This window comes from Tyto alba, unplaced genomic scaffold (assembly GCF_018691265.1).
Source record: "Tyto alba isolate M040663 unplaced genomic scaffold, T.alba_DEE_v4.0 Super-Scaffold_46, whole genome shotgun sequence".
Classification (NCBI taxonomy): Eukaryota; Metazoa; Chordata; class Aves; order Strigiformes; family Tytonidae; genus Tyto; species Tyto alba.
In genome coordinates this window covers 1,379,454-1,395,916 of record NW_024881322.1, presented here as the reverse complement: position 1 = coordinate 1,395,916, position 16,463 = coordinate 1,379,454, and the positions used below count along the sequence as shown (strand labels likewise).

The window sequence follows — 16,463 nt, the reverse complement described above, 5'->3', positions numbered from 1 at the left end:
AAGTTTAGACTGGATGTTAGGAAATATTTCTTCACCAAAAGGGTTGTCAAGCGCTGGAACAGGCTGCCCAGTGGTTGAGTCACCAGCTCTGGAGGTATTTAAAAGATGCCTAGATGTGGCGCTTAGGGACATGGTTTAGTGGGACTTGGCAGTGTTAGGTTTATGGTTGGACTTGATGATCTTTAAAGGTCTTTTCCAACCTGAATAATTTTATGTTTCTATATAGCAGGGCTTCCAGCTGCTATTACTATCTTTATCTGATGCTGCCAATATGGAAAACCTTCTTATTGTAGTGTTAGCAGCAGTGCAAATGCTTGTTACTAAAGATTCTTACTTTCTGTGTTGGCAGTATTTGAACTTTTTCCAAGGATTCTGTAAATTAAGATAGAAAACTGATGGCTCTTTGTTCCATGTAATGAATTCTTGAGTTTAAACTACAGCAAGAAGATAGTATTTTTTGTAACTGAAAATTAAAAACCAGACTGATCATTAGTGTTCGTAGGCTAAGAAAGCCAATACTTTGATGCAGGCGTAATTGCCTGTCTTCAAACTTCATTTACTGTCTTTCATTTATTAAGGGGAGAGTAGACAGGACTCATGCTGTATTTTCCTCCTGGCTGCCCTAGTGATGTGCAAGACCTCTCCGTGTTTGGGGTAGCAGTGAAGGTCTACTGCACTTCAGTTCATAAGCAAGTCTGTGGAATCCTTGTGGAACCCTGCCTTCCAATGTGTAGCAAGCATTGTAAATACTGTCAGCATTTTAACTATTCTAAACATCCACATTTCTTTCCTCATTGTAGCTTTATCATCCAAATGTTGTACGTTATTATAGAACCTTCTTGGAAAGTAAGTATAAATGCAGAGAATTACCACATTGTACATACTGAAGGAATAGAAATATATAATAAAACCGCTTACAGCTTGGAAGGAGTGCATCCAATTTGAGCAATAAACAGTAATATTTTCTTCAAGAATTGCTATAGTTCAGCAAGATTATATTCCTTTAAAAAGAGAAAAATGGTGAGAAACAGTGTTTATATTTATTTATCAGTAAAGATGGATGCAGTGTAAACATGTAGAAAGCATCATTCTCATCATAGAAAGATCTAAAATTTGCAACTGGAATGCTAAGTAGGGAGAAAAGCAATAGTGACTAGTAGAATGAATGGTATAGATTGCTCAGCCATATTGTCTTAATTTTCTTTTTATTAAAGAGTTAGTTACATACACCTGCTGAACAATTATCAGGCAGTGAATTCCTTATAGTTGTGATATAAATTGATGAAAAAATGCAATAACAGAGTTATGATTAAAATGTATTTGTCTGCACAAATAAATTTTTAAAACCTAAAAAATAAAAGCTTTAAAAATATATCTTAACCTCAAATACTCTATTTTCAAATGCCTTCTGTATAAATGTAATAATTAATTTCCTTTTCTGTAGATGACCGATTGTACATAGTCATGGAGCTCATAGAGGGAGTGCCACTGGGAGAACACTTTCTCTCTTTGAAGGAAAAGCAACAACAGTTTACAGAAGAAAGAATATGGCATATATTTATCCAAGTAAGGGCCTCAATTTTTTTTTTTTTGTTGTTACCAGAACTTTCCTTCACATAATTAATAACACCGTTTATATTTGTTAGGCTAATAAATGACAAAGTAATGCTTTTTATATCAGGCACTAATATCAGATACGAGTTTAATTTTATGTGCCTTTTATTTAGGTTGTAATTAAGAATCTTTGTAAAGCTCTTTCTGTTTGTTTTTAAGCTTTGTCTAGCTCTTCGTTATTTGCATAAAGAGAAAAGGATTGTTCATCGAGATCTCACTCCAAACAATGTCATGCTGGGGGATAAAGACAAAGTTACAATTAGTAAGTACTTTACTTGGAGAGAATTTCCCATGATGTACGTGGGTAGAATTTCTTTATTGAAACGGAGGGGATGACTTGGCCCTAAAAAACCTGAACTATAGTTATACTTCAAGACTATTTTTTATTTAAATCAGAGAATTTCGAGATAAGAATATCGAGATAACCACGTTAGATAACAAGTGCTAATGAACATACGAAGTATAACGGCCATTTATTCTATTCCAGGTCTACCACCCAATTATTTAGTATCCATCAGTTATTCCCAGTGATCGGCTGCAGTGAAGTGCTTTTTGTCTAAGACTGTAGTAGTGAATATTCTTGACATATGCTTCTATAATCTCTACAGTGTGGAGGAAGGAGCCTAGGCAGCTTTCAGGATAGGGTTTGAAAGTAGTATATGTGTGAACAGGACAAAGTATGACAAAGTTTTTGCTCTTTGAGTGAATTAATACAGCTGGGTACACACAGCAAGCCCTACAGGCAATTCAGATACTGTAGTTTTTAAAGTTCTCAAAGAACTACTCATGCTTTCTTACTGCTCATGACACAGAACTAAACAAACAGTTTGAATACTGCAGAATTGTTGTGAGAAGTCTTTATGCAAGTATCAGTCTCTCTTCTTTAAGAATAACAGGGAAGTGTAGGCAACCACACACCCAACCACAAAACACTCAACTGTAATAGGCAAATATATTCAGCAGCTGTTGCTTTTTAGTAAATATCTTTACCTGATGATGTACGTACATAAATTCAGTCATTACTAAATTGTATGTGCTAAAGACCTCTGATTCTTAGTAATGATAGTTTTGAAAGAAGGTGATTTAATGGAGCTTTTGTCCCTGAGTGGTGAAAATAAATATTCAGAATATTATATTAAAGTATCATGTAGTTGTGGTTCATATCAACATATTGCCACTGAGGGGCACTCTTGTCTTGATTTAACACCTTTGCCTTATCTCTGGTCCAATCTAGCTATAAAGACCTGTAAATGTACTATCAAACGTAAGCTCAAAATCGCCCTTGAAAGGCATTCATATTTGTGTCAAAGATTTACAGGAGTTGTGGAATTTGGAGTGAGAAATTGGAAGAACTGAAACTTATTTTGGCTCTTTCTACAGTGGTTGGTTTGAAACTGTTGCAATATTTAAACAAGCACTTGATTAGCACTTCAGTTAGTACCAGCGTACAGTGAATTTTCAGAGGGAGGTGAACACCTTTTATCTACTACTTTGAATTTGACTGAGCCTTATTGTTTTACAACCTTAATGAAATTGAGAATAATTTGCTTTCTTTATGATTATAGTAAATACGTACTGTATTGGTGTGTGCCGTGGTATTGGGCGTAACTCATACAGTCCAGGTATATCAAAGAGTGGAGCATTTGTGATCCTGATAATTATATCTCACAATATTTGTGAATAAGCGTACTATACATTTGAGAATTTCAAGTGGTTCTAGATGAACGTTAATATAAAATGTCAGATGAAGGTAGAAGCATATGCTCAGATATTGAGAAACCTTTTCTCTGCCTCTGCAGTGAATTTAACATATCGGCTTTTATGGAAGGACCTACTCAGACCTGTAGTTCTGTGTTTACAAGCTGCACAGTCATCCTAAAGAGAGAGGGACAGTTCAATTTTCAGGAGTCTTTCAAATCTCAAAACTGTCCAAAAATTGTCTTGATTTAACTAGAGTAAAATTCTGCTGTACTACTTTAAGAAAGTTCTGGGACCCACAGGTAGGCGTTTCTCACCACGCGTGTGAGAACTGAGCCACTTACATTCCAAATCCCTTGGGGACCTCTCATACAGTTTCTGACCACGCTGGTTGCAAAGGAAAGGAGTGCGTAGTGTGGGAGACATTCCCACCTTTGTGTCAGCACAGGAAAAACCAAACCGGCTGCAGAATTATATTTGCTTGTCCTGAATTCACGGAGAACTGTTCTACGGGTGTCCCTTGTTAAAACAATTTCAGCAGAGCTTGGTGGTCAGGGACCTATGGTGAAAGGTGCCTGAAAACTGGAATTCATACAGGCAGAGAACTCTGCAACTGGCCTCGCACAGTGTAAGATTAAATGATGAGGGGCCTTTTCTAGACGTGGTCTCTGAATATCATCTCTATACATTTTACTGAAGAGAGAATACCTGAGGTAACAGTATGAAGAATTTTTGGATCTGTATAGTCACACTGTGTTTTCTTTTTCTTAAATATTGAGTGCAATTAGACACTATCATTATTCAGGTCTATGTTTACTGTTTTGTTTTTAAACTTATGCAAGATAAAAATGCAAGTCTTAAGCCCAGGAGGTGCTTCATTCTGATATGAAGATTATATAACTTCCTTTGCGATTCCCATGACATCTTTTACACCTGTCAATTAAATCTGAATTATCCCAGTCTTCTTCAGGCCCTCTTAAGTTGTCTGCTGTTGCAAATGGAAACAGACATTTACAATCTGATCCTAGCCAGGCTTAGTGGTGATATAAGATCTCTGTTTCTGACTGTAGAGATCTTTAAGTATGCTCTTGTTACGTGGTCTCTGGAGCTGTCCACCCTGCTCATTTGTTCTGTTTCAACCCTGACATAAATTTGATAGGAAGGGGGCCGTAACTGCCATCTCTTATGTTGGTACAGGATTTAATCATAATTGGTTGAGCTACAAATGCTATGAAAATATAAATATTAAATCATGCTAACCCGCAATTTCATAAAACATCTCGTTCTAAATTGGTAGAAGAATGGTACTGAAACTGTACGTGTCTGGTCTGGTTTAATGTTTGATTTATAATTTCTGAGACACAAAAAAAGAAGTAGAATTTTGGGCACAGCCTGAATGAAAGTTGTTTTGTATAGGGTTGTAGAGATTCATTGAACCAACATTATCCGTGGGTCTCAGTTTAATCTGCCCAGCCTTTTTATATGAGACATTGAGAAGTTACAGCTTTCTGAATTGAAAATATGTATCTGCTTTTATTGCAGCTATATTTTACTGCAGCTGTATTTTGTTTCTAGCACAGCATATTTCTGTCTAGAACTCCATAGCTGCATCTGTTTGTTGGACGAAACAGCAGACTCTGCAGATCATCACTTTTCCTCAGCGTCTTATATTTGCAGCAAGGTTTAGATTTTGATGGTCAAAGAGGGCCGTGTGGAATCACCGTGACACCTTTCAGGTCTGATATCAAGGAGAATTGTGAAGGGTTCCATACGCTCTTTCAGGAAATTGCCAAATACGGATTGTTGCAGTGGGTCCTCGTTAATCAAGCCTCAGTTCACAGCTGGAACTATGAATACCAGTTAATAGAGGTCACCTTTATATTTGGTCCTACCTTCATTTAATGGCGTGGGAGGCAGGCCTCTCACAGTTCTCAGAAGTGATTTCATTTATTTGTTAGTTATTGTAGCAACTTTTGGCATCAAATACCAGGTAAAGAAACCTGGTGTATTAGAACTTGTAGGCCAATTTATAAGCTGCAGACAAATGCCTAAATAAATTAAAAGAATCAATTTCACTAGATTGATGCAGTCCAACATTTGCCAGTTCCTTTTCATTCAATCCTGTATTATGGTCTTAAAAAAAGGTAAGAAAGAGCCCTTATGTTTAATGTAAAGCTGATTGTCCTGTGCTTTACATTCCTTGGCTCTGGCAGTGCCATTTGTGTGTCAGAGCTTCTTGCTGATGTCAATAGGGTTTAGCAGAATTTGGACAAAGTTATTGACTGAAACGGGCATCCTCCATTTCTGAGAGGCTGAGGCTAAAAGGGAGGGAATATATTTACTCCATCTGGCTGATTTTTCCCTTGCTTTTTATTTTTCCAGATAACCACTAATGTTGTATTAAAATAGTCTACTTCCAGAACAGAGGTGTCCAGCTCTCCTTTTTCCTTTCCTAAATCTTTCAAGCACCAGGAACTGAGTGTATTGATTGATGTAATATCTTAATACTCTTTCTTCATAGAATATTATGTGAAAGATTCCAAAGGAGGGAATTTAGAATTATTCACCTCGATTAATTTAGGGAAGTATCAACATTGCAAAAACCTGTGGCCCTTTTGGGATTAGTATTCCCTGGAGTGACCTGCCTGAGGACTGTCTTAACTCAAGGGCAAAAGGGAGGCTTCTCAGTCATCCTGTTAATTTAGCATTCCTTACACTTACATTTTTCAAGCACTGCAGACTTAGTCCTTCGTACATTTTGTTCAAAGAAAAATGATTTGTGGCCTGGGTACCTAGATTGTGCTCTCTTATCAAAGGCCCTTTCTGAATAAGAGATCTACTCCTTTTCAAACCCTTGAGGCTTGCACTGAGCAAGAGCCAACAGAAACTAATTTTTCTTACCTGTGTTTCTCCAGATCTGCAGCTTTTTTTGATGAGTAGAAACAGTTTGAGCTGAAACGTTTATCAGCTATCTCACTGTAAAAACAATTGAAATAGGAATGCTATGGGCTCTGTCCAAGTAGAACAGGAGCCTTAAAATATTTTAAACTGTTATTTACCACACAAATCTTCCCAATTCTGAAGTAGTATACCAATACAAAAGTTAATAACAGACTTTAACAAGTACAGTGATTTTCTTTTGCTTTCTGTGCTTGGATTTAATAAAGCGCAATGCATCTTAGCTGCATTGTTGCATTGAGGCAGCCATAGAGTATTGAATTGAAAAAATGAAACTTGAACTGTTTGCGTGGAATTCAGATTTAAAATATCGTCTCTAAAGACTGTGCATGACAATTTTGTGAAAGACTACCTGATAATTACACAAAAGGTACTTATATTAACATAATTGCATGATCATCTAAATCTACAGCTTTTGTCACAAGGTAAGGCTAAGATTCACCGTTGCTTCTTACCAAATGCAGTCTTTCAACATGAACTATGATGGTATTAGACTCCCCCATGCTCCCTTGAAATTAAATTCCTGAGAAAGTCTGCTCATCCCAGCTAATATAATTTGAAGGAACATGAAATAATTACTAACTTCATTACATTATTTTTTCCATTAATTTGGGTATTAGGTCACTGCTTATTAGATATTTACCATTGTCATGCAGTTTATTGGACAATATTGATAGAAACCTGAAACTGGTTGTGTAGTTTGGATTGAAAGCATCAGAGGTGTGTTTATAATATTTTTAAAGCTGGTAGGCCTAATTCAAACATAAGTTGTTGATTAATGTGGGGAGAGGAAGATAGTATGGTCCAGTACTGCAAAATGTAAAAGATAAAAAAACCCAACCCCAAACCTCCCTTCCACCTTCCCCCAACTTCTCAGCTGTTTGGAACCAGCACTGATCGTCATGCAAAGAGCGTGGTTATCGACATGTGAATCTTTTTTTTCTTCATTTTAGCTGACTTTGGGCTTGCAAAGCAAAAACAAGAAAACAGCAAACTTGCATCAGTAGTGGGAACCATTCTGTACTCATGGTAAGTACTCCTGCATACAGCATTCAGTCCAGTGACTTCCATCTCCGTGATTACTTCGTTGGAGCAGACAGGGAGGTTACGATGGAGTCAGGAACAAGGTGCAAGTTACCCACCCACAGCTACTCTGCAGAAGTTGGTTGCCTGCCTATTTTGCTGATGCCTATTGCACAGGGTGGTTACTGTGGGATAAACTGGTGCAACAATGAAGTAATTGCGGTTGTGTAGGAACTTATTTATCTACATATATCCTTATACATAAAGAAATGTGTTTTCAAGTTATAAAAAGATACGTGTAAACAATATAAATTAGTTTTAATGGATTTTAGAATCAAAGAAGCATTTAGGTTGGAAAAGACCTTTAAGATCGTTGAGTCCAACCATTAAACACTGCCAAGTCCCACTAAACCATGTCCCTAAGCGCCACATCTACACATCTTTAAAATACCTCCAGAGCTGGTGACTCAACCACTGGGCAGCCTGTTCCAGTGCTTGACAACCCGTTTTTTGATGAGGAAATTTTTCCTAACATCCAGTCTAAACTTTCCCTGGCACAACTTGAGGCCATTTCCTCTTGTCCTATTGCTTGTTATTTGGGAGAAGAGACCAACACCCACCTCTCTACAACCTCCTCTCAGGCAGCTGTAGGGAGGGATAAGGTCTCCCCTGAGCCTCTTTCTCTCCAGTCTAAACGACCCCAGTTCCCTCAGCTGCTCCTCGTAAGACTTGTGCTCTGGACCCTTCGCCAGCTCTGTTGCCCTTCTTTGTAATTGTGGCTTCGATGTTCAGTTACGTTGGATGTGCGGACAACTTACCTTCTGAAAAATATTTGAAATTGGTGCTAGTGGATTTATTTTGGATCAGTAGACCTTTGGTTTTTAATAATTGAACTGAGAAAATATTTTCTGAAATCTGAGATTTTCGTGGTGGAAAAGCACAACACACATTGTTTGCAATTTGAGCTTAGTAAATGAATAACTGACTGCTCTAAAATTTTGCCTTAGACAGTAGATTGTTCAGTCTGATGAATGAGCTGCCGTTTCCTTTGGCATCCCATTTGTGAGCAAGACAAAGTGAGGAACCATATTCCATTACAGTGTGGTACTAGTATAGCTACCTAAATTCCTAGATTACTACTGACTTGTGTTTTGTTTTCTCAAGGGCATGGAATAGAAAGCATTTCCTACCCAAAAGGTTCCCCCCCATATGTAATCAGTGTATGTAATTGAGAGTATTACATGCACATCAGATCCTCTCAAACAGAAGTAATTATGGGCAGGACAGGGTGTATTGGTTTTTGTGCTGTATGATGTATAAATGACAACCGTGCTTCTGAACTGAGGTTACTGTATCACAAACAAAAGGAAGCGAATGTAATCTGGGTAAAAATCTAAAATATAGAAAGCACAGTCTTCAGTTGTTACCTAATAGCAGTTGACGTGTTCTGGGCTTGACTTTTAAACTGAGGATTTCTGTTGATTGAAATACTAACATCAGAAATCAATTTAGGAATTGCCAATCTGTGCCACAGTTCTGGATCTCTTTCTTCATTCACAATTATTGGTTAAGCTTTGCCTACCCGAACTACTGTTTTATTAAGGAAATATGTTTACAATATATTCAGCTGAAGCCTTGCAGATCCAAATATTCATCACTTCTGCATGGGCTTGTTCCAACTTTGCAACACCTTTTTAGATACAGCTGCTGTTCCTTCTCTTCAGTCACTGTTGCTTCTACTCAGTGTCCAGCTTTCTAAGGTCAGAAGTTGTTTTGCTTCTTTTTGGGACTTTCTGGTGCTCTTGTTCCCGCTACTATAAATTGCCAATTCTGGCTCCTGTTAATAAAGTGAAGTTTACTTGGTGTAGGGAATAGAAAAATGAAACTCAATGAATGACACACAAACAAACCAAGGATGTTGCACAGCATGCCGTCTATAATATTGGTTTCCGTTTTCATCAGAACACTCAATTTACAAAATACCTGCCAATAAGGAGAAAAACCTAACAGAACATTATATCCTAAGTGAATCTGGAAGCGGTTTCATCCTAAATTTCTTCCAAGACCACTGCACTGGCTGGGGCACTGACAGTATCTTTCTCAGAAGTTTACAGGCATTTTTGATGTCAGTCACCTTCAGTCTTGTTTTCCGCTGCGGTGGCCACATGTGATGGCCATATACCTGTCAGAGTGCTTGGCCTGCGTACTGGTAATAAGTAATTAAATGTTCCAGGCTATTGAGGGAGCTACTGGTGGCCCTTCTGAAATACGAGGGCGAGTCAAGAACCTGGGAGCTCAGCAGTTAAATATAATTCATGTTGCCACTTTTGAAATTGTTGCTTCTGATTTCTTTGTGCCAGAATAATAATGTTTGACATTTAATCCCTAGAAATGGCTAAATCCTAAAAAGGCTTCAAGAGTGAGTCTTTGTGTTGAATATTCAAGTCCCATACCTTGAAGACTAACGCTTACGCTGCTTCTTAATGAGCAAAAGTAAGGTGATTGCAAGGCTGTCTTAATTGGTTCTCCAAGTACCCCTGAACCATAGCACAATCTGTGAGTGATAGTTTGAGTAGTTAAGTGTAGTAAGAGTTTGGTGTAACTAGTTATGTGCCATCTTTTTCAGCTCCCCTGAGATAACTGTTCAGTTATGACTGGGCAGAGAAGCTGTTGATGGGAAGTTATTGTGCTCTTTTAAACAGTTACACGTAAAGTGTCTGCAAGTTAGATCAGTCTTTAGAAGTCTTAGGTTCCAAACCATGCCCCAGTGGCCCTCAGGGTCACTGAGTTATAATTTTCTTATCCTCTTATTAATTTTTTTTTTTTTTTCTCCTCCCCATTACATTCTGTCACTGAGGTCTTTGGGTCTTTTCAAGTTTTATAGGAAATTTTTGTTTGAGAGTAGCGTTCTGTAGATTTAAATAATCCTTTCTTTTATTTTGTTTTTTACTGTTTGCTTATACCACATTTATTATTATTCTCATACCCTGTCTTCATATGTGGAATTTCACATCAGAGCTAGGACCCTGGCAGTTCTTTTTCTATCTCTTTGTCCAGTTATTTGGATGTAGGCATGAGGATAAAATGTCACTTGCATGTTGCAGTCTCTCAGTAAGCTGTCTGTTGGGACATTACTTGTCAGTTCTACTCCACAGGCAAAACCACGGAAGCAGTGATCCTTGCCTGTCTGCAGTCAGAAAAGAGAACAAGGGTACAGTACTGATGTCACTGTATTTAAAATGTATGCTTGAGTAATATTTAAAATGACAGGCTAAAGCATTAAAGTCTTTCCAATGTCATAATAATCTAAGAATGTTAGAAAGGCTTTGCAAACAGCTGAGTGCACTGGATGCCACCTTCAAGGCAGTTGGCTAGTGCTGGGTGTGACTGGGCTTTTTGACAGGGAAACCTGTTGATAAGGAGTGAGGTGAACAGACTGACTATTTTAACACAAGACATGAAGCAGAAGTCAGAGCCTATACACTTAACCAAATCTTGGACTAGATTTTTTTTTGTGGTTGGTGTTTTTCTGTGTGGGTGTCTTTTTTTTTTTTTTTTTTTTTTTTTTTGTGATTTAAGTAGATGTGAAGGGCTATGAAATAATCAAAATAGTGGGAATGCATTTTTACCAAGAGCAGCAATATTAGTTCCTGCACAAAAAAAAAAAAAAAGGAAAGGAGGAAGAGAAAGAGCTGTGAGACAGCATTGTCATTTTAGAGTGGTATAAATTCCTTTCTTCTGAATTGTTGGGATAATAGTTGTGAGCAGTTTGAGATGCAACCCACCCTTCTTGGAGCAGACAATATAGTATAGAAACAAAATAATAAATGTCAGTGATGCTTATTGTTTAAATTTGGCTATGCAGTGTTATGAAGAGTGGTTCAGATAAAAACATATCGCTATATGTACCCAACAGGTTTGTATTTGGGGTTGACTGAATCAATTTGCTGATGCAATTTTTAAAAAACTGTGACATCATAAAATAACAGCAGACACTGTTTTATGTTTAGAGAGAGGCTTATATAATTATGCTTTGTAATTGTGGTGGTTCTTAATTTTGCTTCATACTAAGTTTTATTCTGCTATCATACTAATTAAATTCCTTTTAATTGGTTATGTTCTTGAATTAAAAAATCCAGTAATGTGTATGTTTAGAATACCAAATGTATTAAATGGATGTGTTTACAGATAATACATTAAAAATTGAGGAAAAGGCTGCTTTAGGGAATTGGTAATGAATTCTGAAGTCTTTTTCCAGCTCATGAGTCACCAGAAACAATCTGCTCCAAGTTAGTGGTGACAGTCTTTATTATCCTGCTGTCTTGAAGGCTTTCCCAGAAGAGACAGAGAAAACTGTACGTGGTTATAGAGAATGATATTTCCTTTCGCGTATACCTGCCACTTCTTTGTTTCTCAAAAAGGATTGTAACTTATGAAGGGGACATATCGACCACAGATCACGAGATATAGGTAAAAGTTAGCTGAGTCACGGTTACGGTAACTGCTTTTTGTAGATGTGTATATATATATACAGAAATTTTAAAAAACCTCAGGGAAATTAAGTAAACTTTGAGATTGGGATGGAGTAGAGAATCCCATCATAATTCCTTAAGAACTTGACTGACCTTGAAAAGCTTTTGGGAAACTGTGAAGAAGAGCAGACCTCACAGGTGTCATTAAGAAGTAGGTGAGAATGTTCTATGTTAGTTGGAGAACTAACAATCTTTCTGGAACATAATTGTTCTAAAATATTGGAAAACTGACACGCGGAACAATGTTATGTAGGATTTGGCTATTTGTGCTGAGGTTGAGGTGTTCTCTCTTTGTGGTGTTTTGAGGAAACTCTCATTTTAGTGGTAACTAGAGGTACTATTTTACTCGTGTCCCTCCTGTGGAGGAGAAAATATTCCTCGATTTTAGTTTCTGTTTATGGACTACACAGTCAGTCTGCATACCATGTTATGTTACCCAAATTTCTTTTTTAGTACTGGTCACCGCTTGTATTTATTATCTTGTGAGAGCACTGCACAAATTAATATTGTGATATGATTTAATGCAGAGATCTGCAGTAGCTGTTTTTTTCTCATTACTTATTCTGGTGACATGATAATATTTTCACTTGAATAAAGCATATTCGTGTTGAGAAGGATAATTTGAGGGAGTGTGTTGTACTTTCGTACATACTTAATTTTTAATCTGCTTTATGATGCTATTTGATCAAACTGATTACTGGTTTTCCCAGCAGTTCTTTCTTCCTCCAGAAATAGCCTCTGAACCATTTCACCAAGTTCAACCAAATTTGAGAGTTTAGGTTCTTTCAACGTCTGTGAAAATTTGGTGACGGAGAGAGAGTGGAGGCACTATTTAATCTTCTTGGTGAGAAAAGTTTTTAAGCTCAGATGAAATGTTATCTTCCAAATAAGCCGTAGTACATGCTGTCATGTGACAGATTGGTGTGCTTACATAGCCAAGAGAAGAGGAAACTGAAGGCACAGCGGGTTGAGGGAGAGTAAAAAACTAGTGAAAAACTAATCTTGTGCTAGTTTTGCCATTTGTGGAACATCTGGCTCCTGGAGAAGAGTTGCTGATTTGGTTAGAACAGAGTGGAAGTTAAATAATCCTTCCAGTATAGTAATACAGCGTTTTTATCAGAGGATCTTCTGAAAGTTGATTAGTACAAGTATTGACTCCGCAGATGAAACACAGCAATGAAATGTAATTGTGATAGTGTGGTTGCAGTTTCGGCGTAGGTGTGTAATAACGCGTGTCAGCCAAAAGTCCAGTGCAGTCGGGGGTGGAATCCCAGGGGCAGGGCGGCTGGTACTCGGTGTCTCTGCATGCCACAGTGCAGCTCTGCACAGAGCATTGTGTTTCATCATGGACATACCATGACTAAAAAGATAGGCTGGGGGAACCTCAAGGAGGAACATTAGAAGTGGTTGACAGAGATTGCCTTATAGGAAAGAAGACCAAATGATTAAGCTTTATACAGTTTTTGTGAAGTAGCAGATTCATCTAGAAAACTGGCGGCTCACTTTTGAAATGTACTTAATACCGTGTCGAGTATAACGTAGCATTATATGTGGGAGTAAAACTGAAAAGGATGTGAAACAAAGTAAGAAAGCACGAAGATATCTGTATTTATCTGTGGAAAAAGATTTCAATGGAAATGATAGAAGTCCCCACCATAAGATCTAACAATACTAGACAGGAGAGAATGCAAAAATATCTTGGACTAAAAGAAAGCAGGCCACTTTGGAAGTGACATGGACTAGGTCATGCAGATGTGTTTTTCTATCCTCAGAAGAGAAGAATTGTTTTATTCACAAAGGCCTAGAAGCAGCCTAAAGTCATTGCATAGGTTTTCTTGATGAAAAGGAGTGTGAAAACATACAGGTTAGTTTCTATACTTGTTTTCTAACAAGTGAGTGGTGCTGATCTAGCTGCTAAAGAGTTACATTAATGCTTGAAAAAACCTATGAAAATAGAAGTATAGTATATAATAATTCTACAGACTGCACGATGAATTTAAACTGCTAGCTTAAAAAAAAAAAAAGTAGTACTATTTTGCCAACAGAACAGATTATAAACCAGCAATGTGCTGCTTGGAGATAACTATTTCTCTAGAACTTGTATAACAATTATTTTAACGTATATTAATTATTATGTTGTAATCCATTTGGATTAGATAATAATAATGAATGAGCACTTTTTATTAGAATAAGATTAGTCATTTAATCAAACTAATTTATGAGTTTGTAAATGTCTTTTAGTCCAATGTTACTGGCATTTGCTTGCTAGAATTATTCTTTTTAATTCTTTCATTTAAGTAGTATCAAATGAGCTACATTTAGATGAACTATTTTACTATGACATTTGAACTGCAGGACTTAGAATACTTTTGGTGGGTGCTTTTGCTGTTCTTTCTCATTCTCTTCTATCTTAGATGTGAGCTGCACTGGTATCTTGGCAGATCCTTACTATTTCAAAATCTTTACTGGTTCGCGTTCTGCTTTACTTTGCTGCTCAGTAGATGGTGTGTTGTTTCGACTTCTAGTGCCATTACATGTCATCTTGCTGTCTTTGATGTCACCTTAGTAATGTGTTTATGGCTCTACCATGTCTTTGGTGGTCAGTTAAAGCTACTTCCCGTTTTCACTTTTGTCTCAGGCTTTAGTTTCTGATGGGGCTTTTGTTCAGTTGCTTGTTTTTTCATAGTAGTCAGATTTCAAAGCTCTGTCAAGGATTGTTCAAACCGCCTTAGTCTTTGCTTGGTTTATTTCATCTCTTTTATAGTATTTCTTTGTTTTTTTTCACGGCTGAGTTTTTGCACAGAACAATGATTTTTGTCGTTATGATAGCTTTAATGGTGGAACAAGAGAAAGCACGTGCCACTGTAACAGAATAGAGTTCTTGGGCTGTGTGGAGGCATTATTAGTGTAAGTACCAGAGTGGTAAGTGGCCATGTCTCATTAGAGAAATGTCAATAGTGGATTTTTAAGGCTCTGCTCTCCTATTTTTACCCTTTCCTATTTTGTGCAGTAGCAGATTCACTGACTACTTCAAGGAATGTCAGGCCAGCTGTGGCTTAAGAATTACTGGAAGGCAGCATGAGATACGCTAGGCATCTGACTGAAAAAACAGCCATGTCAGGAATAGACTGGCAAGCAGGAAGCTGAATGGTTGTAATATTCTTCTAGAATAATTGAAGTAAAGAAAATAAATAGAAGTAGGATAGACATCTGGTTAAGAAGTGCTATAAAGGGGCATTGATGCCTTCTAAATGAACAAGAGGATCATATTTGTGTCATCTGCAAGCACAGCAGCCTGTAGTCTTTCCTTCTGTTTCCTCTCTTACCATAAGTGACCGTATTTTCTGCTTGAGTTGCCTCCCCAGTCTTATCAGGGTCTTTTTTAAAATGTACATTATGGAAGAGTCTGTTTTGAATGAAAGAGGGTAGAGGTAAAAATAAATTCTTTGCTGATACTTGAATAGCTTTTGTGGATTTAATAATTTGGAGTTAAACTTCCTTTAATTATGTTCCTCACTTTGACAGCTGACATTTTCCACACCTAGAGTCCTCAAACTTCTTGGTTATGGCTAGCTATTACTTTTAGGAATGTCATAAGCAGATTGAATTTAAATGGCCCATTATTTCAGACAGACATATACGTTTACATTTGCTGTCTGTTCTGCTGAAGAAAGCTCTTTTCCTGTGTTACTGCTCAACATCTTGGTTCTCCACAATTTGAGCTGCCCAAGTAAGGGTCAATGATCTTATGACTGAAGAGACAGTACAGTGTTATCCAGGGATGGAGCAGTGAATTAGCTGTATGATCCCAACTGCAGACAAGCAGTCTGTGTATTTTTATAGAGATCAAGGTGCCCAGTTATTAAATTAGGAGATGCAGGAGTGTGTTGTAAAGGTAGTTTGTTGGTAGGTTTTGTTGATTACTGTTTGCAAATTAACATGTACGGTATTCTCTTTCTACTTCTTATCTCAAGAAGAGTTGATAAAGGCTTTAGTTTATTCTTGAAGGGAATTTTAGAGAGAATTTAGAGACGAAAACTATGAAATTAAATGTTTTCCTCATCACAGGATCATGTGACAGTTCAGTTTAGGTCACATGTCCTATTTTGCTTCTGGCCTACTTCTCAAGAGTGTCCATTATTGTGGTTAGGGAGTGAGCTGAATAGAATGAGGTGGTATCTCAACACCCTTCCTTCCTTCTCTTTGGTCTTTGCTCAGTTTCCCATGTAGCCTCACTTTTTCAGCTGATACTTGCAGGTGAGCCATCAAGCAATAAAATCTTTGTTTACTGTTAAAGTATATAACAAGTTGTGCCTGGATTATTATGGTTCAACCCTGTGTTCATACTTAATCTACTGACTTTCATGAGGGTTTTTGCAGGCATCTGGATCAACAGACTTTATTTAGATTTTGGAATTTTAGATTCAGGTAAAATCTTCAGCTGTCTGCTTTTTTTTTTTTTTTTTTTTTTTTTTTTTTCACATTTAATCCACACTGAATGTGATTGTTAGACAGAAAAGTAGTTATTACTTATCTTGTATATTAGGTTCCAGCAAATCCAAATACTTGCAAAGTTATGTAATTCATACCTTACTGTGAGAAACAAGTTACTGCCAGAAACAAGTCTCTGTGTCTGGG

At 37.2% G+C, this 16,463-nt stretch overlaps 1 protein-coding gene across 4 annotated transcripts in view; it reads left to right on the top strand.

Annotated features, from left to right (window-relative positions):
* NEK10 (NIMA related kinase 10) overlaps positions 1-16,463 on the top strand; it is a 102,038-nt gene that overhangs the window by 27,603 nt on the left and 57,972 nt on the right. For all 4 annotated transcript variants that reach the window (XR_004407723.2, XM_042806539.1, XM_042806538.1 and 1 more), the window contains 4 exons: positions 801-846; positions 1,445-1,566; positions 1,774-1,876; positions 7,224-7,299. Coding sequence is in view for 3 of the 4 variants with exons in the window: in XM_042806539.1 (XP_042662473.1) it covers positions 801-846; positions 1,445-1,566; positions 1,774-1,876; positions 7,224-7,299 (347 nt within the window). In the remaining variant the exon portion in view is untranslated. The remainder of the gene's footprint in view (positions 1-800; positions 847-1,444; positions 1,567-1,773; positions 1,877-7,223; positions 7,300-16,463) is intronic.